This window comes from Anabas testudineus, chromosome 18 (genome assembly GCF_900324465.2).
Source record: "Anabas testudineus chromosome 18, fAnaTes1.2, whole genome shotgun sequence".
NCBI classification, from domain to species: Eukaryota; Metazoa; Chordata; class Actinopteri; order Anabantiformes; family Anabantidae; genus Anabas; species Anabas testudineus.
In genome coordinates this window covers 17404359-17427766 of record NC_046627.1, presented here as the reverse complement: position 1 = coordinate 17427766, position 23408 = coordinate 17404359, and the positions used below count along the sequence as shown (strand labels likewise).

General features: G+C 39.7%; 2 protein-coding genes across 2 annotated transcripts; one reads left to right on the top strand and one right to left on the bottom strand.

The window, feature by feature from the left end:
• The first annotated feature begins 1503 nt into the window (after positions 1–1503).
• plscr3b (phospholipid scramblase 3b) lies at positions 1504–10617 on the top strand. The gene is made up of 8 exons (XM_026352547.1): positions 1504–1639; positions 2280–2377; positions 5627–5913; positions 6756–6798; positions 7003–7223; positions 8543–8704; positions 9541–9702; positions 9794–10617. The coding sequence occupies exons 2-8, from the start codon at positions 2365–2367 to the stop codon at positions 9851–9853; spliced, it is 948 nt and encodes a 315-aa protein (XP_026208332.1). The 5' UTR covers positions 1504–1639; positions 2280–2364; the 3' UTR covers positions 9854–10617.
• On the bottom strand, positions 10365–22561 carry tnk1 (tyrosine kinase, non-receptor, 1). The gene is made up of 14 exons (XM_026352546.1): positions 22280–22561; positions 20099–20327; positions 19094–19155; positions 18812–18991; positions 18130–18282; positions 17771–18048; positions 17563–17689; positions 17232–17378; positions 17022–17116; positions 15990–16229; positions 15377–15444; positions 14410–14906; positions 14227–14322; positions 10365–13772 (listed from the first exon to the last, which is right to left on the bottom strand). Exons 2-14 carry the CDS (start codon positions 20259–20261, stop codon positions 13596–13598), a joined length of 2283 nt encoding a protein of 760 aa, XP_026208331.1. The 5' UTR covers positions 20262–20327; positions 22280–22561; the 3' UTR covers positions 10365–13595.
• Between the last annotated feature and the right edge of the window lie 847 nt (positions 22562–23408).

Genomic DNA, 23408 nt, shown 5'->3' with positions numbered 1-23408 from the left:
CATTTGTCCATTATTCACCCTCCTTTTATCTCTTTTTCTATCTTTATCAACTTATAAGAAAAATAACTAGGTGTGGAAAGCTAGTTCTTTTATTCCAGTGGGCCTGCTCACTTACTAAATTACATGCAGTTGTATTATTTCAGCTCTTTACACTTTAAAGAGTTCACACTATAGTTTTGCCAGGTTTAATGTAGCCTAGCTAGTTTACAGTTAGCAAGCTAGTCAGCTAATTTAGCAATATGGCTAGTTAATGTCAGTTGAGTTGATGTTTTGTTAACTCAGTTTATTTTGTTATGATAACCTGGATTATCTAAACCTTATTTGCCTGTTTCGGATTAGTGTTCAGTGTAAGTTAAACTGGAGTTGGTATTGAAAGTCTACAGGTTTAAGGTATTTTATATAGATTTTTACCAGGACTCTACTAGGCTAGGTTAACTAGCACAACATCAACAAGATGTAAATAATGAATTTTATCACACTTTACTTTCCTTGTTTGTTTTCTTTTTTTTTTAATTATGCACAGTTAAATTTTATATAAACAGTTCACAGTATAGTTTCATTTTATCTAGTTTAATGTAGTTCATCTAGTTATGTACCCATCCTGCTAGCTCACTGTTCAGTTTCATTTAACTGATGTAGTAAAAGTAGAAAGTAAGTAATTTTACATTTACTACTAATCACTATCATAGTAACATTTAATTATATCATTTAATTTAATTGTTTAACAATTAAAATTGAATAAAGGTTGGCATAACTCAGTGTTAGACTACACAATAAGATTATTACAAACAAAAGACATATATAGTATATATAGTAGTATATAGACAGTATATATAAACTGTACTACGTTTGAAAGGTCTACTATGTTTTTTTTTTCTTTAAATTTTTATCTGAGAGCTTATGTTTTGCAGAATAAGCTAATGCTCCTAAAATATTATCCACTAGGGAAAATGTCTTGAGCAGTACTTGTCTATATCCTGGTTCCTATTAAGTAGTATTCAATATTTTCTGATACCTATAAGTGTATATGTTATAAATAACTATATATACTAGAGGGAAATCCCTCTTTGGGTCTCATTACGTTAGATTAAAGTTGCACTGCAGCTTTTTAATGCAGTTTTAGTGCCCTCCACTGCTGAGGTATTGGCATCCCCTGGTGGTGTTTCCATATTAAAGCACATAGACATGTTTGGTCTATGTGTTTCTGCAGTTCAGCCCCTCCCTGCTGCTGCATGCTCCGATAAAAACAAGTTGTCTTTTGCATGATACAAATCCTCATATTTCCATGTGAGATAGCAGCTGTGAGCACCGCGGTGCAGGGACAGGTAGAGACAGTAACACGTTGTGGAAGAGAAGTAGTTTTTTTAGTGTGTAATTAGTTCAGCTGTGACAACACTGATGATCAGACTTGAATCATGCTTAAAAACACGGAAGGTCATATGAGCCTCTAAGGGGAGGAGACTAGAAGAATTGATGGGAAGGAGGAGAAACGACGACGAGATCCGAGAAACAGGTTGAGCAAAGGGGCCACGACAAAGCGTCACTTGGCTCTGGACATCGGGAGATTTCCACTTTGCTTTCTTTGATTTTCAGTCTCACTTTCGTAGCTGGAGGACAGAAGAAATCAGCTGTGGGAGAGGTGAGCTTCCTGTCTCCTCTGTTCACGTTTTTCTTGCTAGAAAAAAACAAAACAACGATTAGTGGGTCCATCGTACTTAAAGCAGACACAGTTAGTTAGGAATGGTTTGTTAAAAGTATTAAAATCAATGTAAAATCTCTGCTAGTGATCGAACCTGTCGGAGATTTTAATATGCATATCTTATGTACACCGGAAATCCAGCATTACCTTCTTAATGTGCTTTTGATTGCGTGGGATCCAGTGGAAAAATAAATGATCTGCACCCACCTCTTCAGAAACATGTCACACCCACTTTTATGTTCATGCATTTTAGCACTCAACCATACATCATCATAGACACCAGCACACTTTTAATGCCCTATCGTTTCCACTCTTATCACATGATTTGTGTACCATATTATGTAAAATACACACTGGAGGTTATTATGATGGCTGTAAACATAAACCTATTAAACCATTGCAGTGTGATGGCAAACCTCACATGATTATGGGACAATAGGAGTGACTCAATGTGATTGTGGGACTGATGGAAACTAAATGTTGTTGGTCTTTTTTTGTTATTCTCGCTTTCTGTGACCCCCACCCGGTTTCTGGCATTCATTACAACCCCCTCCCTTCCCTTCCCCTTTCATTCCTGCAGTTTCTCATAGAGATCCTGTGAGTAGACTGGGAAGTGGGACCATTTTTTACTCTGTGCCCAGAAAAGTTTCAGCCAGCTCTTCGCCATGTCTGCTCCTGGTAAGTGTCTGACTACAGCTGCAGCTACAAAACAAGGAAAATAACTAGATCTGTTTTAAATTTACATTCTTACTTTGCCTTTTATGCAAAAATCAGATACATTTAGAGCTTTAGCTTAAGGATGAAACATTCTTCCCTATTCGTTTACATAATTTCCTTGTGTCACATACGTTATTGTGAAATGATCAGGCTTCGGTACGTCAGAGTTTCCATTACATCCTCCTGTTATCCAGTGGACATAAGAGTATACTGAATAAAGACCTTGTCCTGACCCCAGGTTCCTCTAGTTGCCAAAGTGTTGGAATTTGAAAGAAATCCCTTGAATGCTTGGTTGAAAACATTTCTGAGTCCAGCATGCTCCTCCCTCTGGATGGAAAAGAGCAGAATTACAGGGTGAAAGGTGCCGTTGTCTTTGCATGTTAGTCCCTGCACATGAGCATGAGGGTGGCGTCCCTCTGAACATGCAGCTTGCATTTTTTTTATTTGTTTCCTGAAAGTTAGAGAAAGGAATGTAGAAAGAGGTGGAGCAGCAATAAGCCTCAAAGTTCAGAAAAACGCATGACGTCTGAACCTTTTTGATAACAGGCTATTGGACATAAGGGGACATGAGGGACAAATTAGAGGCTGATGTTGGACCACAAGACTTTATTACATTAATTACCCTTTGAAACTGTGAGCCTGCGCAGTCACGACCTTAACAGAGGAAGATTGTCGCTGGGCCGCTGCCTGACTGTCCTGCCAAGCCAACCTAAACCAGTTTAGTCAGCTGTGACTCTAATTTGACACCAGTGCATGGCACACAAATCCATTTTAAGTCAACACTAGTGAAAAGGCATTTAACGACACTTGCATTTCTGTGAAGACCAGTTTTATTTAGATAGCATTCAATTTCAATACATTTAAAGTCAATGAGCTCTACAAATAAAGTGACTAATGGAAACAGAAACCACAGTCTTTGCTTTGCCTTTATAATGTGGGAGACCTCAGGTCATCAGACAAGGACCAGAAAAACGCCCTCCACATGTTTGTATCTTATTCTTAGTACAGATAGAAAAAGAATGCAGCATGGCACCGGAGTCTGACAGGATGGCATTAGGAGCAGGGGTGAAAACTGTAAAGACTAAGAGCAAAAATATTTACAAGCAAAATAAGATAATGCTGGTGATTTCATATATTGTGTGAATTAAAATGTTTACACTACAACAAAAACAAATGTAATAACCTCCTCTTGATGCTTGTTGAATGAGTTGTGTTTGCTTTGCTGAGCACCAGCAGTTTCCTGATGTGAGACGATCGAGAGGATCAGTGCTTTGCTATCAGGTCTAACGCTCCCAGCATTAGAGAGACACAATGTCAGCATTTGAATTTGAATTGAAACTTATTTTGAATATGTAAAGCAACAAATAGAAAACTTAACATACTGTCAATCCAAGAGAAAAAGAAAATCAGTATTTACTGAAAATACAAAACATAAACGCACATAAAGTCGAACATTTATAAACACATTTGAAAAGGAGTGAGAAGAAGTGTTAGCTGATCTGATCTCACCACTTCTCCCTAAGTCATTAGCAGTTAATAATTAAGTCAGCTTAAGTGTTGGTTAAAATTTTATAGTAGATTGTAGGTCGCATATATAAACGATCTAAAGCAAGATTTGGAAACACACAACACATGTTGCAGGATGCATTCACTGCTGGTTTTGGGCTTTTTGTGGCGTGTCCTAAAAACAGAAAATATAGAAAATCATGTATTATAGAAATTAGCTCTGCTGGTCTACAATGTGGTGGTCATTGTTTAGTGGTTACCAGTTGGTAAAAATATCGAAATGAGATCCTGAGACGGGATATGTCTTCAGATGACCTTGTTCTGTTTATACTAAACCTCACAACTGAAACATATTCAATTTACAAAACAGAGAAAAGATCACAATCCAAATCCAGAGAATTATGACATTTTTTTTTACTTTATAAGTAATTGTGGTTGTTTTAAATGGTTGTAAATTATTATCTGTCCATTTACAAATCAAGAGTCTAAATATAAGATAATTTGTAAAATATAACATTTCTGCAAAGCTGTCAAAAACAACAGTTGAGAAATTCAAATGTCTTTTTTCCAAAACAAATGCTGCTTAAAACACCCATTTGTGACCAAAGAAATACACAAGAAATGAGCAGTATAGAAACCACTGTAGCATCTCACTGTAAAAATACCGTCATCCTTATCTCTGTCTCTATGACCATTTAAGCCAATTTATCCACATTTAATTTGTGGCTCTTTTAAACTCTTAATGCGTTTTCAGTGAATCATTCTGTATTCCCTTACTATTTTGGAGACATTAACAAAACATAATGCTCTATTAGCCTTCTGAAATCTGTCATATCCTGCTTCTCCTTAATGTAAAACTCATGTTATTTTTTTATATTAGAGCTTCTACTAGTAGATATTAATCTGCAGGCCAGTGTTGAGCCAACAATATGGTACCACTGCTTTAAACCTGAAAACACTGCCATCAGATAATAGGTGCATATAGCATTTAAACAAACACAATTATTTAGAGGGTGATTATTGCTACGAAAAAGAGACAAGTAAGAACCAATGAAGCTATTGCTGTTTAGCATTATGTAGTGTTTCCTGTATTGCCTGTTTATTTGCTCTCCTGTAAGTGCTTCCAGCATTGTGGCTCATGTAATGAGTAGATAATTGGCTCTAATGCCCAGCAACATGATGACAGTAAATGGACAGCCACACACAGATTATGGTTTTCTCCATCTATGTCACTGTGAAGCTAGAATTTTACCTAATTTAAATGTAAGAACTTAATATATATATAACAATAATTAGCAGCCGTAAAGGTTATTTTAAAGTTCAGTTTTATTCAGACAAAAAAGTTTCCACTGCTGCCTACTTTTTTCCCAGACAGAGCTCCGAGGATCATATCGTGAGTTTTCAATAGTAGGTGGATCTTTATAAGCTTTGATGTGCAGTGAATGCAGCACAGTTCCTCACATGTATGCACTGAAGTCACGCAACACAGATATGTGGAATTACTAATTTTTTGTTTTGGCATTATAGGTTTAGGCAGATAGCCATTGGTAGTGGGTGGTATTTAAAAAGTACATTATTAAAGGCTTAAATGCTTTTTCAACCGTCTGTTTGAGGCCACACCTCACCCATGGATGAGTGTGTGTTTTATTCTGTCACTTAGTAACCTGTTGATAATTAACGACTGAGTTGTTACGTGTTGTCCAGCCTACAACCAGGTGCCATACCCCATGCCTCAGCCTGGTGGACACTCAGTCGCTCCATATCCAGTCCCAGGGGGATACGGAGACCATAATCAAGCGCCACCACCAGGGTTCAACATGGCCTACAATCCAAACCAACCTGCAGTCATGTATCAACCAGGAGCAGTTGGCCCCGGTCCAGTTCCAGGTCCAGAGTATGGCGGCCATCCTGGAGGGATCTCCCCAGCCCCGCTTGCAGCTCCAGCTGTGGTTCCTGTTGGAGTACCACCAGGGCTCGAATACCTCACACAGGTAGGCCAGAGAGATCGAGGAAAGTCTGCAACAGAAGGAGATGTAGATCTGCAAATACAGAGTTTGGTTTACTTCAAATGCTGCTTCACCTGTTTTTATTGTTGTCTTTAACTTGAGCTTGGATTATTGACCCACCACTCCTTTGTTCCTGGAATTCTTTCCTTATACTGTTTCTGACCTTTCAACTGACTGACTCAGACAGATGATGACAGAAAGCAGCAGCATGCTAAGCTGCTGCAGACAGGTGTGAAACAGTCGAGAGCAAACAAACAGTCAAGTTCTTCTTTATGGTTATAGCACATGATTGAAACTTTGTGAGTGAAAGACAGCATCACAGTGTATAATTAATCCTAGCGTAAAGACTCAAGTAGCTGTTTTCTAATCCAGCTGTACTTGATTTACATTTATTGCACTTCGGTAGAGGTGAAATCAAACCAGAGTAAAAGTATCTGTTTTGAATGAGATCTACTGTAACTGTGTTTAAGTAAAGAAAAGATGAGGGATGTGGCCTTAGTGTGTGCACTTCACTTTTTTCCTATTTAAAACAATGCAGTGTCACTGACGGGCCTTTAGAAGTAGTAGAGATAACATCCAATAATTTTCTTTTTGCACCTATTAAAGAAGCAGTTTATATCAAATTTACTTTAAACAAAGACTTTGATTTACTTTTATATAATGTTCACGGACAGAAAGGGAACACCTTAGTCAAAAGCTTTATGTAAATTCACATAGTAAGTAACTTTGCATTGCAAAAAAGGTTTCTCTTGGTGTTTTGCAACTTTCTGACTTTAGGATGGCTTTAATATTGCAGTTTCTCATGTCTTTCTCCCATGTGGTTTTAGGTTGACCAGATCCTGATTCACCAAAAAGTGGAGCTCCTAGAAGGTAAAGCCGGGTTAGCTCTTTATCCAGTCACAATTTGTTGTTCCAGCAAATAGTCCTCAGTTTATTGGCTGTTGAAACACTTACAGTACAAACTTTAAACCTCTCAGTGTAAGTCACAATGGTAAAATAGTGTCTGTCCTCAAAGTGCTTTGTGGATCACTACTTTGTTATTACCATTTCAACCCCTCTTTCCTCTTTACTCAGCAATAATTGGGTTTGAGACCAATAACGAGTATGACATAAAGAACAGCCTGGGCCAAAAGATTTACAAGGCCAAAGAGAAGAACGACTGCTGCACCAGAAACTGCTGCGGCTCTCTGCGCAGCTTCGACATGAAGATCAAGGACAACATGGACAGGGAAGTGATCCGCCTCATACGGCCTTTCCGCTGTGTCTCCTGCTGGTGTCCCTGCTGCTTGCAAGAGGTATTCTGAATGTACTAGTGTGTGTGTGTCAAAAGTAGTTGTTAGCAGTGGCATTTGGCCCCATTTGGCTCTGCATATGTGTGACATATTCCTGTTATATGTTTGCTCCAAGTGATAAGCTGTACCATTATTACTATTAATGGTTAACTAAGGATTGTTTGATTTGATTTAGGTTCAATCACTTGTTTGATAAAGCAGTTGATTTGACTTTGACACACAAAGAAGATGATTTTCTTTTTAGGAAACAAAATGAACAGGAACAAATAAACAGCCAAAGCAAAAGTGAAACATACTGTATTTATATCAACAATTATTTCTTGTGACATTAACAAAGTGTCATCTTTTTAAAATTTGGTTAGTTTTTATTTGTCCAGGCTTTGAAGGTGAAGTTTGTTTGTGATGCTCACAACACTAATGTCCTGGTTTCTCTGGACAGTCTGTTTTACAGTAAATAGCTCTACTTTCAAATAAACAAGCAGTCGCTATGAAAACTGTTGACGTTTGGCTGCTTTAACAAGGTAACATGGTAATTGTTTTTTCCAAAGAGATGAGTCATATTTTTTCAAATCTTTGGTAACTAAAACTATCTTAATGTGTAACTAAAACTATCTTAATGTGTTGATAACACTGAAAGCTAAACCAACGCTATAGCAAAAGTGGAGCTTGTATTAGAAATGGTAGTTTTTAGGCAGCTTTTAACATTTGCAAAGTATCAGAGCAGCTAATTTCACTAATCATCCCACATTTATGTTGAGAACATATATTTATTTGGTCCAATTAGCAGAAAAACCTGCAGCCATATTTAGAGGCAGGCTCTGCTTTTCTTGCATTTCCCTTGTGTTATTGTTGAGCTGCTGATCCGCAAAGGCATTTCAGAGTTTTTGTGCACCAGGGAGGCATTTGTTAGGACTATGAATGGCCTTTTGTCTGTCCAAACTATCTCCTAGACTCCCCCCAATTCTCTGCCATCCTTCACCTCTGAGAACTTTCTCTCTCCGTCTCCCTCTAATCACATAGTTGGCTACAGTACATTCCCATTGGCCTGGGCCCAAGCTCCTACACTCTCACATAGAGCAGTGCTCTGTTTACTGAGCAGACAGGACCCATGTGAGATGTATTACCTTTTGTTGTGTGTTGCCACAATGGAGCAGTTAGTCTCATGTATCAGTCTTGTTGTCCGGCACGATATGTTGTGTTACCCCGTGATGCTTTATTTATAGCTGTTGGTGTCAAGGGAGGATCTGCTGTCCTCCCTTCGAACTCCACTAATTTTAGTGTCATGATTAGCATGTGTGTCTAACTATGTGTTTTATCCACAGTTGGAGGTCCAGGCACCACCAGGCACCACCATAGGTTATGTCAAACAGGACTGGCACCCTTTCCTGCCACGGTTTTCTATCCAGGGAGCAAACAAGGAGACTGTGATGAAACTGGAAGGGCCCTGCTTTGCCTGCAACTGCTGTGGGGACGTCAACTTCGAGGTGCACTCAGTGAACTTAGATATATTTAATGTGGTTCTGGTTCACCCTTGATTGTCCTGTTAGAACTTTATTGATGATATCTAAACTGAGATATCAGTTGTTTATAACACATTCATTAGGTAATAGTTTAATAATTTTGGGAAATACTGCAGTTGGTTAACTTGGCTAGAAACAGGTGGTAACATCTAGCCTAGCTGGTATCTGTTCAGTTCTGTTTTGCTTGACAAAACACATTATTATTATTCTTATCATTAATAATAATATGAAACAATAGAAGTGGGGAGCTGTGGTCCTCGAGGGTTTCAATGATAGTTACTTTGTTAGTTTGTTAGGACCACGGTAGCTGACCCTTGAGCTCCAGCTTAAAATTAACAAAGGAACCCAGCTAAAAAAAGTGTGCAACTACAATTTGGTGAATTTAGTTCTTTGGACAAAGCCAGGCCAGCTGTTTCCCATTGTTTCCAGTTTAATGCTAAGCTAAAGCTAACTGCCTCTGAGCTATAAAGTATAACTTTGGTTGTTAATCATATTTTCAGTAATCCCCATACAGACATTAAATCGACAATGAATTGCTTCTACATACTTGTCATTATTGTCCAAAAATGATTAGAAAACACATCAGCCAGACATGTTGCTCTACTGGATGACGTATTTATTCGTATTTATTCAGAGCTTCTAAGGCACTTAAAAAAAAAACTTGACCAAGTGTTTTGGAACAAAAAAAATAGAGTATGTGAGCTAGAGGAGTTTTGCAGATTTTCTGAATGAATTAGTGTTATAATAACTTACATGAACTTGGGCTCAACTCTGTCATTTATGTCATTCATGCTCTGCAGCTGAAGGGGAAAGATGGTGACAAGCCCATTGGTCGTATCAGCAAGCAGTGGAGTGGTCTCCTGAAGGAAGTCTTCACAGACACAGACAACTTTGGCATCCAGTTTCCCCTGGACATGGATGTGAAGATGAAAGCTGTGCTCATGGGAGCCTGCTTCCTAATTGTAAGATCCTAATCTTATTGAATTGCACTGTCTTGAATTTGTGGGGTCTTGCTGAATGATGATCATTTCCTTCCTTGTTTCCACTTTATAGGATTTCATGTTCTTCGAGAAGGTCGGGGAGGCCAACCAGCGCAGCACCGTGTTTTCATAACAGGAAAAAGGGAAGGAAAAAGGGAGCAAGGACTTAGTCCAGTTATGCATTCTCTGTTTATGACCTTTGTTTTTCCATTTGTTTGTTTTTTAATCCATCCTTCACCAGATTCCAGCTACCGTGGTGCCAACACCAAAATGCTTGTACACACCAACGTGAGACAATGAACTCTTGATTCCAGATGTTTGGAAAGGATCTTTTTTTTCCACACTCAGTGGCACTTGCTGCTGTGTTGCCAATATTCATTACATACACTTTGTAGATGTTTATTATTGTGCAGTGACCACCTCCAGGTGAATTTTAATCTCTGTGAAGGCAAATCAGCCTAAACCTCAATGTCTTCAGTGCCTTCACACAGAAACAGTGGGTATCAACATATGTTTGAATTAGCTTTATGATACAGTGACGTTGCCGTTTCATATTTATGCTGTATGTTCATTCATTTACGCATGATTGAAGAAAACACAATAGATGTAGTGTAATAGCTACAGTAGAAGTTGTACTCGATGTCTTGCTCCTTAGCCATGCCAGTGGATAACTTGTGGCAGCCTCCAGTCTACACTGGAATATTTCTATTTACAACTATTGAGTTAAGAGTTGGACCATAGTGCAGATTTATGGTTGAAAATATAATATCAATTCATCCAGTACTTTGGTTCATCAACTAATACTTATTGCCAAAATTATATTCTCACCAGCCTCAGTTGTGTGTAATTGTGCTAATTAGCTAATGTTAGCATGACTGCTAAAGATGGTCAACTTAACATCAGCTGATGAACTTATTCACATTTTAATTGTGAACATTTTGTCACGCTAACATCAGCATTACCCGGGATCACTGCTGTGCAGCCTCGCATAACCACTAGCATGGACCTAGACGTCATAAAGTCACAAAATCATTATAGAAAAGTAGAAGTAAACAGTTTGTGGCTCTTTAGCTTAAAATTGGAAGTGGTAGCTGCCATTCTGAGGAAATAGGAGGATATTTAATATGTTGTGTAATCTTTCCATATGTTACCAGTATTTACCAAAGTGCTCTTTCTCTTCCTCTACCTCTTCTCTTTCTTTCTCTTTGTCGAAGCCTTCTATGCGTCATCTAACAGAAATACCAGAGTGCAGGTGCTCTCACATTTCCTTTGTGTGGTTTATTGGTTGCCACCACTGAGCCTCTCCCTCCAGTTCCTCTTGACACACTACGTTGAACATGAGCCAGGGTGATGACATGGGAGAGCGAAAGTGGGTGAAAGTTAAATGTGAGCAAACGTTTGAGGAAGAATAGGAAAAGAAATATTAAATTCGGAAGCAGAGGTTTAGGTTAGTAAACGCTGATCTGATGTCAGATTTTAATGGTGGTGGGATAAAAACCCACCAATGATTGCTTTAAAGGACACACAATACTCTGAAGAGACTTGAATGTCAGCTGGTTTGTTGCTTTCTGATTACAGTGCAGGTTAATTGTTAACCTGGCTAAACTTAAAGTTAAGGTTAATGTTGCTTATTGCTTATGCTTGCTGTTCAATGCAATACTGTGTTTAGTTATCACTCTCGTTTTTATAGATCTTATGGGACAGCACAGGGGTGCCTCCCGTGAGATTTGGTTACCACTAGTTCTAATCCACACAGCTCTCCATTACACTGTCAATAACTAAATGTGTCTTATTGCCTGTGCATGTATATGCTGCAATCAGCCTTTGTGTAATCTGACCTATGATATGGAAAAAGGCAGTACATTTTAATGCATGTTGATCTGCAGCTCAGGCTTTTAAAGATCAGTTTATACTTTCAGTTTGCAGGAGCTATAGCATGAGTTTCCTGTGTTTCTATCAAAACTGTTGTGTACCATTTCCTGTAACTGCATTTGTTAAATACATTTTTATTACCCAAACAGAAAAATACACTGTATAAATAAATAAGTAAATAAAACAAATTAAATGTGAAGTCATTGTTTAAGCATTGTTGCCTTGTGTTCAACTATGGAGGCCCAAAAGGGACACAAGTAGACGGATAAATAAATGTAGAAATACATTTTTGGACCGTGTGTCAGTAAAAGTGAAAATAAATATCTGTAAAATAAAACATAGGCAAAATAAATCGATAAATTAATCACAGACATTTACTTTTATTTATTTATTTATACATTTCCCTGCGTCCCTTTTAGGCACTTATATTCAGCTGCTGATGACTGTCCAGGAAGTTTGTGGGAGAGCCCTCAGTGTCTAAATGTGGAACATCTGGTTTCACTTGGAAAAAGAGATGTTTGCTTTAGAGGCAAATCCAGCTTCATTCTGTGCATCTGATTTAGCTCACGTCCACCATAAGTTACAGGGGAACATTTTCAATACAATTTGATCTTATACTGGCTTCATCAGCTCCCTGTCAGTCCAATTCCCAGATGGTATCTGTGCTTTGCTGGATGTAACCCTCACCAGAGTGGGTCACTGCTCCACCTCCTGGATGCACGAGAGAAACACAGTTGTTATAGTTAAGGGAGCTTGTCTGTACTTGTCCATCGGTGCACACACACCACGATGATGCTCGTGGGAAACAACTCACAATTCATCCTCCCATTAAATGTAATCCTAAGATTCTTATACAAGATCCAACACATCGGTGGTTTACTCCACCCGAAATTCTGTCTGCTGCTACCACATGTACATCTACTTTACTAATATGTATATATATGTGTATTTATATACACGATATGCATTTCCAGTAAGTATGTTAGGAATGAGAACAATGCAAAAGACAAAAATGCTGTGTGAGGTCTAGGGACCATGTTGCCGTCTCTGCTGAAGAAGAGTTTCTATTGTAAAATGTTGTCCATCACACGGCAATGGAAAGCTTTGAAATTTTGAAAATGCAGTACATTTAAAATAGATTTAATCTTTCTGAAATCCTGCAGATTCTCTAACACAACAGAAGATATGATTATTATTAAAGTAGGATAAGTGGTTGTTTTAACTACACTAAAACATTAAACACAGCAACATAATACATTCTATGACACTGCATTAACTTTACATACTAAATATTTTAAATACACAAATATAATAATAACTTTGAGTACTTCATCAGTTTAGCACTGTACTCTTATCACATTGTTAGACTCACACTAGGTAGAAAAAGCACTATAAAAATGCAACACAATTAATTCTACTTTCTTGTTAAAACGTGGTGCCTACATTTCCCACAATGCATTGAGCAGCAGGCTACGGAGGTCTTCTAAGCTCTATCTATTTTATTTATTTTTAAACTTGTAGATTGGCACTTTACAAAATACTTAATACAACTTTCTAATATTAAAATTAACTGAGATATGGAGAAAATGAAAAAAGTGGACTGAAAATAATCTGCTTTAAAAAAGTCACAGTAGAGTGCGGTTTTACAATAACCTGTACATTTGATCAGATCGTCTATTTTATTGACCATATTATTTCTAATACAGTATTTACACATTTGTTAAGATAAAAAATGTTTTCAAAAAACACAATGAGGTGGAAACAACTGAATTACAAATACAGAAACTATAGTCAGAAACAAAGTTTTACTAAATTCTTGTATTTCAAAATATTTTTTCGTTTCACTTCACCCATGTTCGTTTTCCGAATTTCATATGCAGTGGACCCCCCACGTCCATCACAGTGATCGATGAGCAGCTTCCAGTGCCAGAGTTTGTCAGTGTACAGCAGGATGTTTCTGGGAAAGTCAACCATCTGTCCATCCACACATCCATAAAATCCCTTCAGACTCGTCTTTCTGTGCTAATTTGAGGTCGCTCTTTTTCGCCTGGGCCGGACCTGTCGTCCCTAGACCAACGGATCAGGTAGCGGCTGGCCACCTGCAGGTTCCACTGGTACTTGGAGAGGATCTTCAGACAGTCGTCTTTGGAGCAGAGGCTCAGCGAATATAGCTGCTCCAACTGAGGAGACACAAACAGGCAGACGTGACTCAGAGACGGCAAGAAATACCATCAATAAGCGTTTAGGCATCAGAATTTGAGGGTTGAGACTTTCAGGCTTGCTGCAGCTTTGGAAAAAAAAACTGCTGTGACATCACTTAGGTGGACGTGCATGTGTAATTACAAAACCATGTGTTGCACTTCTCTGCAGTGTGATTCAGTGTTGATTATTAATCTGTTTCCCTGTGTCCAGCTGGTTAATCCAGTGTTGCTGTAAACCTTTATTATGTATTGCTCTATTTTAAATGTTACACCATTTTACAGTTTCTACTGTGATTTTTAAACTGAGGCTCAAGAATTAATCCCATTAAAAAGTCATTCAGATGTCTTAATGTTGTTTTATGTCGTATATAAATCGCTCTGAGCTGCCGTAATGTTGAAAAGTGCTATAAATCTAACAGAGCAGAGGTCTGACCTTTAGTTGCTGCTCAGCCCGCAGTGGGTTCCAGTCATTACGCTGAAGTGCGGACTGAACCTCTTCAATAGTCACTCCATGGACTGCCTCCATGACCTGAGCAGAGCAGGGCAACAAAACATGTGTCTTAGGTCAAAGAGCAAAGGTTTCATTATCTTAGGCAGTAAAAAAAACATCTCTCACCTGTGCAATGAGACCATCTCTGGGGTTCTGTACGTGAGGTGGCTTGTCTGGATCTCTGGCTCGTTCCCTCTCTCGTTCTCTCTCCCTGTTGTCTGTATACTCATCCAGCTGTGGAGTCGAGCGCGCCATGTTGGCCATCTTAGCCAGGTTGGAGCCTCCAAAGCTCTGCGGAGGCTGTTGTGAATGAGGTGGAGGAGAAAGGACCAGCTGAGGGGGCCACGAGGGACCTTGGGCTGGGGCTGGGGCTGGGGCTGGGGGGACTACAGGCTTCCTCTGAGCTTTCAAGTTCAAGCGTTTCAGGTTGGGGAGTGGAGGTCGGGGAGGGGGAACAATACTGGCCTCGCTGAACCGACGGGGGTCGTGCTGCATCACCACACTGTGAGCTCCCATGACAGGGGGCATGAGTCTGCCCTGCTGATCCGCCCTGCTGATGATCCCTACTGTGTTAGCCCGCGGCCGAGGTCCACCCAGGACTGACTCCAGACTCTGAGACAAACCTGGATACGTTTTAATAAAGTGTTATCGGTCAGTTAAGTAAAACAGTTATATTAATATTAGAATCATTAGCAATATTATACAACATAACTAAGCACAGCTAATGACTGAATGATTTTGAGAATTGTTTAATTTATTGTGTCAAATATTTTTTAAAGTGCTGTGTAGAAACTGGCATGATTTACAAGAAAAATCAAAGGAAGACTAGCAACAGCTGTGTGGAAACTAAGGAGGATGTAAATTAAAAAAAATACATAAATACATGAATTCCTCTTAGTTGAAACGGTCAAAGAAATATTACTGTGTTACTGCCTTCAGAGCAGGAGGAGATAACATTTTAAATATGTACATGTATTATACTATTCAGAATCTGTGATGATATTTAGTCGTAGTGTGATGGTGATGTTGTACCCATACTGCAGGATACGTCCTGCAGTTTTTTGTGTAGCTTGTGGTATTTTTTAGCTCGTACCAGCCATTTTCTTCAGGTTGGAGCCTTCCTTCATCCTGGCAGGTCCCGACCTCCAGCTGTTGCTGCTGCTGCACAGGTCAGAATAGTGAACAGATTAGTCTGACAGCCTCGAAGCACAAACTATATCGACTGAAAGCAGGTGAGAGCTCAGTGCATCAGACTGAATTAAGACCTCTCTTTTTAAAGTCAAATTGTGTAGGAGAAAATCAGCCACAGAGTGATACTACACTCTGTGGCTGTAGTATCACTCTGCTGCTGCTGGCTGCAGCAAATACATTTTTCCATCTGATAATGTATTTGCTGCAGCCAGCAGGTAATTCAATCACTGTTTGTTTATGTAAATAAAAATGAGCTGCTATATCACTTGAATTTAGCTCAGTCAACAATTCCTGAGTCATTTCAGTGGCGTGCAGCTTTTGATTTATTGCAGGCTTATGACTATTCCTGCTGATAACTGACCACGCATGCACTAAGGATGCTTTTAGTTTAGCTGCAATAAAATCTGACAGCGGGTAAATCTGAGCTCTCAACAACAGCACATGTACACGTGAGGTTTGGGGTCATTTGGTACCAACACTGAACAATCATGAAGTAGTATTTGAGTATGACTGACTCGTCCGTGTTTTCTGGTGTTCCCCAGGAGCGCTCAGGGTTGACATCTCCGTGTCCCGTGTGTTGCAGAGAGCCTTTCAATGGGGGTGAGATGAGGACAGAGCCGGACACAGGGTTGGGACCCGTGTTAGCAATAGTGGAAGCAGCAGCAGTAGGGAAAGACGGCGCCGTTAGGCTCGCAGGAAACCAGCCGACTGCTAGCGTCCTCTGGTTCTGGCCTTTCCACTCACTGAGCTCCAGGCTGCACAGAAACAGGACATCTGGTTAGAGACCAAAGAGCTTTTTAATTCATAGGCAAAACATGTAGTGTAAAGGCTTTGATTTACAGTGTGATTTGGTTATATACAGTACAGAGGAAGGAAACATTTATTTAAAATTATATGCTGGTTTACATATAGCTATGTTTAATGTTTATCAGGACACCTAGTAAGTATTACTACACAGTAAGAACTATGTATGTGGACTGTGACATCAAGTTACCTTTTTATTACACAATAAAAGGTTGACTGATAAAATATATTTTATGTCAAATTTATTATACACTCAAAATGTCAAATTGCTATTTGCACATAGTTTTGTCTTCCTTCACTGTTTCTACATAGTTAATCAGGGGCTGTATTAGTTTTACTGATCTGAGTCACTCAGTGGACTCTGGTGTGTCCATCATACAGGAGGGTGAAGTTCCAGATAAGTAGTGGGCAGTGTTACAAGACAGCGAACCCTATATATTTGCTGTTGATTGTCGGAAATATGTACGTATCCAAGTATTTTTGTTGCGTGACTGTGTTATAAACTGATCACAGTGTTGTCAAAATAAATCAGATCCATTATGTAACAAAACACTGTGACGTCAGCGTCACGGGTGCCAGACCGGTTCCAACAAAGAATGCGTTCAGATACTCCATGAGCTCACAGCTGGAATTCACTACAGTGAGCAAGTCGATTTAAACCCCGTCTCATCTCAACAAAAGCTCATTGTCACATCAAAGAATTTCCTTTTACTCTTTTGGCCCCTCTCTCCTTTCTCACCCACCCATGATCTATGACTGTGACGAGGTCATTGGCCACAAGTGCAAGTTTTCTTAGTTCAGCAAAGTCCCGTGTTGCCTGCACCTCCATTGGTCTTGCCTGTGGAAGAATAAAGAAAAGTTAGGGAGAATTACACAGATATCAAATAAAAGTCGTCATCATTCCTGCAGCATTTTCTGAAACCGATTATGTCTGGAAAGGAATTGTTTTACACCTCTGCCACCATTGTGGTGAGCTGCGCGAAGCTGGGTCTGTCAGCAGCGTTGCAGGCCCAGCATTTCCTCATGACAATGTACAGCTCTTGAGGGCAATCGGGTGGTTTCTCCAGACGCTCACCCTCCCGTTCCACACGCCACAGAATCTGCATCGAACACAGCAAATGTCAGAGATGCTAAAAGTCTGAGTCACCGAGCGTATCAGAAAATCTAACCACGTTAGGGCGGAGACACATTCCTAACGCGGAGACAAATGTGACAGCTGACGGGTATACAAAGATCAGAAGCATAGCTGACAACTAGCATGCTATTCTGCTGACAAGCACCAACCTGTCGGCCAGACAGCCCGAACCAGGGCTCCTCACAGTAGGTGAACATCTCCCACAGGGTGACACCAAACATCCACACATCTGAGGCATGAGAGAAGGAGCCAACACGAAGACTCTCCGGAGCACACCTGCGAAGAAGCAGAGAATTTAGAAACTGAATTTTAGCAAGTATTTACTTCCTTCTTCACCTTTTTCACCACACTCCTCACCATGCGAATGGTATCCGTCTGTGTGCCGACATGACGTAGTGATCCGTCTCTTGGTTCAGGCCTCTCATGAGTCCAAAGTCCCCGATCTTCACCGACACCCTGGAAGCTAGCAGCACATTTCTTGCAGCCAGGTCCCTGTGGATGAACCTCCTGGTCTCCAGGTAGTCCATACCCGCCACAATCTGGGTAGCGAAGAGCCAGAGGCGAACGAGAGGGTACTCGTACTGTCGTGAGCGCAGGGTGTCGTAGAGTGAACCCAAAGGCGCCAACTCTGTTACCTAAAGGAAGGAAAGATAAGTCAGCGTCTCGTAGCTCCTAAAAACACACGTTTCACAGCCTGAACCATAGGGGCATCTTACCATCTTGAGGGGCTGTGTGAGCACCACACCGTAGAGTCGGATGATGTTGGGGTGGTCCAGTGATTGCATGGTGGTCACTTCTTGGAGGAAGTCCGTCAGTGTGTCCGTCTGCCTTGACATGCTGCTCCTTAGAGACTTTACTGCAACAGGCAGCTGAGAGGAGTAAAGACACAGAGGCTCAATCCCAGTGTGACTCCTACAAGCTCACCCTGCCTACTCCCTTCCTATCAGTGTGTATCAGGGCTTCCCAAACCAGTCAGCATAGAGAAGAGGTGAACAGAAACCCTCTTCCTCCCGCTTTATTGTCTTGTCCAGGAAAAAGCTGTGTTGCATTAAGGAAATCGCTCCATAAAACAAACAAATCACAAAAAAATATATAGAGGAAGTTCAGAGGATACACCAAACAATAACCAAACCAATCATCACAACCCTTCGCTAAGGCCTTGAGAGGCAAAAAAGCGATCTTCCTCACAATTTACACCAGAACGACAAATGTTTTCTAGTCACAGTGAAGAACTCTGCGTCCCACAGATCTCCCAACCTTTACTTAAGTCCAAGTATCAATACAACAGTGTCGAAAATACATTACCAGTAAAAGTACTGCACTAGAAATCTATTTTAATTTAATTGAATTCTGTAATATGAAACACAATCTGCTGATCCAGTGAAACCCGTCTCTTACCACTCTCCCCGTGGGTGTGTGCCATTCTCCTCTCCTCACCACCCCAAAGGACCCAGAGCCCAGCTTCTCCCCAAGATTGAGCTCACTATCCTGGATCAGACATGGAAGAGCCCGGCTGCCCGCTTCCTGGGCTGAACCACTCCACTGGTCCACTCCTTCTGGACTTCGACTGCTGGATGCCTGTGTGAATCAATAAATCCTTATAAATTACTACAAAGCCTAATCAGACACAGCCAGATGTTAAATCTACCACAATGCTCATGTAACTAGTACATTTCACACCTTGGACGCGCATCGTGCATTTGCCTTGTAGGTTTTCAGAGCGTGCCATAATCGTCTTTGTGCTGGAAGACAGAAAAATGCAATAAATCATTCTAAACATCACAGATTCATCTGTTTTTAAAATCCCAGGTTTAAATAAACAACAACTGATGTTGTTCTATACATATTTTCACTGTAAGAAATGTAATAAATCGACTTAAATAGCATTGTAACAACATTATGTGGACTAAATAATGTATATTAGGACTTATTGTGACGTATTGTAGCTGAAAAGAAAGGAAAGTAGCCAGGTGCAAACAAACGCCTTCTTGTGCAACTGCAAGTCGACTTGAAGTCAAAAGTTCTATATGCTGTGTTGACCCAAAAGATATTATCACATTTCACAGGGTGTAAACTGAACTGAACACACTCAAGTGTTTGTTGTGTCAAGGAAAAGTATGTTTATGCAGAGCAGGAGAAGGGCAGGACTTAAACATAAAACATATCATAACGTCCAGAGTTAAACAGCTTTTACTGAAGTTGAGACAAACAAGACAAACACTGAACTGATCGCTTTATATAAATGTTAATTAATTCATTTGACCTTCTAAGTTCACCTCTAATCAGGCTATTTTATAACTTTCAAGTATCCTGAAAGTGAAAATTTGCTGTTTTTTTTTCTCTTACAATAGTAAATTCAATATTAATATTGTTTATTTACAGAGAATAAAAAAACATTAGATGCAAATCCACAGACATTAGAAATGTAATAAGTCTTTTTTTGCCCACACACAAAGACGCTGTGCTTCATGTACTCAACTGATAAAACATAACAAAGGGAATTTATTTAACTGCATCATAAAAGCACAAAGCTGACATCTGACTGAACCCCTTTAAAAAAAAAACAAAAACAAGTCAGGACATTGTAACGAGGATCTGTTTGTCACACATTAGTTTGGGTTCATGAATCCAATACCAGATACTGACAGAGTGGATTATATGATCAAAGATGACGATCAGACTCACCAGGTTTGCTGATCCCTATCTGCTCCAGGTCAGACTCCTTGACGTAGGCAAAGTGCTCGATGCGGGTGATGTTGAGTCCATCTCTGACACGCAGGTAGAACTTCTCCAGCTGGACGTCAGCCAGGAGTTGGTACAGCCACTGAGTGTCCTGATCCATCAGCATGACCCGGCCGACTGGCCTTAGAGGTCAAAAGGTCGGGAGTTCAAGCACGTTTTCCAGTCTAGAGATCCAAGACAAAACCAAAAGACACAATTACCAAACAGTGCCTGGAACTGTGTCTCCCTCGTCTCATTAAAGAGCCTGTTGAGCGGTAACTTTGCTCCCACTCAGGCCTTGTTAGGCTACCATGGAGACCTAACAAAAAGCTCTTAATGTGCGATGCCAGAGGGAGATTTTTCAGCTTTTAGCAGCTATTAACAAGCTGTTTGTTAGTGTTCAAGAGCAGGAATCTCAAACAGCAGCTAATTCAGTCTGCTGATCATGCTTTGTGCAGAGCTTTTACAGATTTACAAGCTCAAAGTGGCAAAGCAGTACATGTTTATCCTTTTTTTTAACAAGAGCAACATGGAAAGTGTCACTTGTAACTGTTCACACAATTTTTTCATTTAGTACCCAAGTGAGAGAATGAAAGGGAAAGAGGTAGAGTTAGATGCGGGAAAATAACCAGGAAGCAAAAAGGATTTTCCTCAAAAGCATAAACAAGTAGACAAACAGGTCCAGTATTTGTGCTGTGGAAGGAGTTGTGATCAGTGATCCAATGTGAGAGAGAGATGGGAACATCAGCTTATCAGTGGTTCAGGGGCACCAGTCGGACCGGATCCTGTTCAAACAGTAGTAATGAAACTACTGAAGTCGGCCCTGACAAAGTCGTAACCTGTGTTGACAGCAGCATCATGACCTAGCTTAGGACGCCATTTTCACTTTCACAAATCAGTTATCTACTTTACAATTTGCATGTTGTTCATGTTGATAATTAACCTCTGTTCTGAGTATAAATGCAGCTAATTCTTCTTTGGTCTTGTATCTGCTCCGTTACTGGAGTTTTCACCTGGTGATCAGCAGGTGAAAGTCAGACAGGGATACAACATTTACCCGTCTGCTACATCCACACTAAACAATGAGAACGGCTATGTTGTGGCCAGCAATTATCTGGCTCCTCAGCCAAATCAGACAAGTGTAAAGACGCCACGAGCCTGGACTTGCACTCATTTTCAGGGACGACTCCCAATTAACTTGCACCTAACTTGAAGGAGCATGAGACAAACTCCCCGCACAGTCACACAAAGATGCACGCTGGTACACAAAGACAGGCCTGTCTCTGTGTGTGCAGAAGGATGAATCTTTAACCTCCTCTGCCACTGAAAACGTTTGGTATGTGTGACTAGTCACTAGGTAAAACAGCCCTGACTTTATCTGTAAGTTCAAATAGCCAGCAGCCTTACTTCCTGTGGCTGAGCCCAAGAACAAACCACTTAACGAACTCCTGTAATTAATCACTAACAGAGCAGCTCTGGCAACATTTCATTTGCAAAACAATGTGCGTTACTTCATTCATTATTATAATAATAGATCACAAGAATATTGATCTATTAGAAGAGGTGAGACTCCCAAAAGACCCCCAGGTTTTATACAATATTATTAGGAGTGTGTGTAGAGAAAACATCTGCAGTTTAAGTTAATATTCAGATGTTTTTCTGAATTAAAAGCAGCAGCATTGCAATGCAAACATACTAAGACTTAACCTAGCACTCATAGAGCCAAGTCTAGTGTTATATTACATTATTGGTTTATTATCATTAATGGATGAATGTTTAACAGCTTTAAGAGTTGTTTGATACACTGTGGGGCAGTTTAATCTTTAACAATCGACTATAATTTATAAATAGATCACATATTCTGAATACAAATCTGAATCAGAAAAGTTACTGATGTTGCTGAGTAACAATGATTGTGCTTTTAAAATGTAGAAAATAATATAATAGGCTTGCAATCTATTTTTATTCTAAATTATCATGCAAAATGAAATTAAATGAATGCATGCATTATGGTAAAACCGCATTTAACACCATTTAATGGCCATTTTTACGCAGCGTTTCACCAAGAGCATACATTTGTTCAAGGAAAAAGCTTTCAAACGAGGTTTTGCTTTACTTTCTATGAAGACCAACCCTGATACTCACCGTTAATCTGTAACTCTCCGGTAGCTGGCAGCTATTTTTGAAACCCACACACGCCTCGACACCAGTGATCCATGTTGGCTTTGAAACCTCCAGCGACGTCGACGCACAGCTCTCCTTTAAATCCCAACTCTCGCTCCTCAACTCCTCATTAATAAATCACAGTGGGTCAGATCCAGTGTGACTTTCTCCGCATAAGTCGATTGTATGTTGAAGTTTCATGAGTCAGTATTTGTGATCTACCTGTGTTTTCGACTCCTTCCTCCGCCTCTTCTGACCACACCTCTTCCTGCCTGACGTCTCTCACCTGCACAGGTGACGACTCTGTCTAATATCATAAATCATCAGCACTAAACTAAAGCTGGTTCCTACATAGTCACAGTTATGTCACAGTGTAAGAAGAGGAAATTAAGCTAAACACACAAATGTTCATAGATACAGGTGTCTGAAACTCAGATAAACAAGTTCTGCTTGGACAGTTGGCTAAAAGGTTTTAAAACTGTCCACCAGCTTTAACAAACAAATGAATTTTGTATGATATAATAATAATAATGACCATGTTTGTAATGTATTGTCAACAGGTTGGCATAAATCCTGTCAACATAAAAGTTGCAGTGTCTCATTAACACAACAATATTATATATTATATTATATTATTATGTTATACCAACACCACAAGCTACAATGTTCAAAATTAAATTAAACGAACATTTCTAGTAAAAACAGATCATCAGGCAGGATGTATTGTTTCTGACTATATTAGTTGCAGGTAGGTGTGCCTGCTTAAGTCATAAATATAATTTAAAAGCAATAATAACTTAATTATTCTCTGACTGAATAGGCTAATTTACTGGAATGTGATGTGTTGTTTACCTCCATTTGCTAAATGACATTAACCATTATTAATATTGTAAATGGACAAGTGCAAATTTCCTATTAGTCATTATTGAGGTGTACAGCATTCCTATAAATAATACTTATTTCCTCCATGTACCATGTTTACTTATGTGAGGACTCACATGAAACTCGCAGTGAGATGAGTCAGAAGAAACTCAAATGTTTCTTGTGTCTGTCTTTCTCTTCTCCATAGCTGCTTGTTGCAGAACTAGTTTGACCAGATTTTTCAGTCTCC

Excerpts from the sequence above, each read along its gene's own strand:
- plscr3b (XM_026352547.1), top strand. Across the intron at positions 5,914-6,755 it reads GGCTCGAATACCTCACACAG|GTTGACCAGATCCTGATTCA; the intron begins GTAGGCCAGAGA and ends ATGTGGTTTTAG. Across the intron at positions 8,705-9,540 it reads GTGGGGACGTCAACTTCGAG|CTGAAGGGGAAAGATGGTGA; the intron begins GTGCACTCAGTG and ends CATGCTCTGCAG.
- tnk1 (XM_026352546.1), bottom strand. The coding sequence starts at position 20,261 with ATGCTGATGGATCAGGACACTCAGTGGCTGTACCAACTCCTGGCTGAC. Across the intron at positions 19,156-20,098 it reads GATAGGGATCAGCAAACCTG|CACAAAGACGATTATGGCAC; the intron begins GTGAGTCTGATC and ends TCTGTCTTCCAG. Across the intron at positions 14,323-14,409 it reads GAGATGGTCTCATTGCACAG|GTCATGGAGGCAGTCCATGG; the intron begins GTGAGAGATGTT and ends TGCTCTGCTCAG.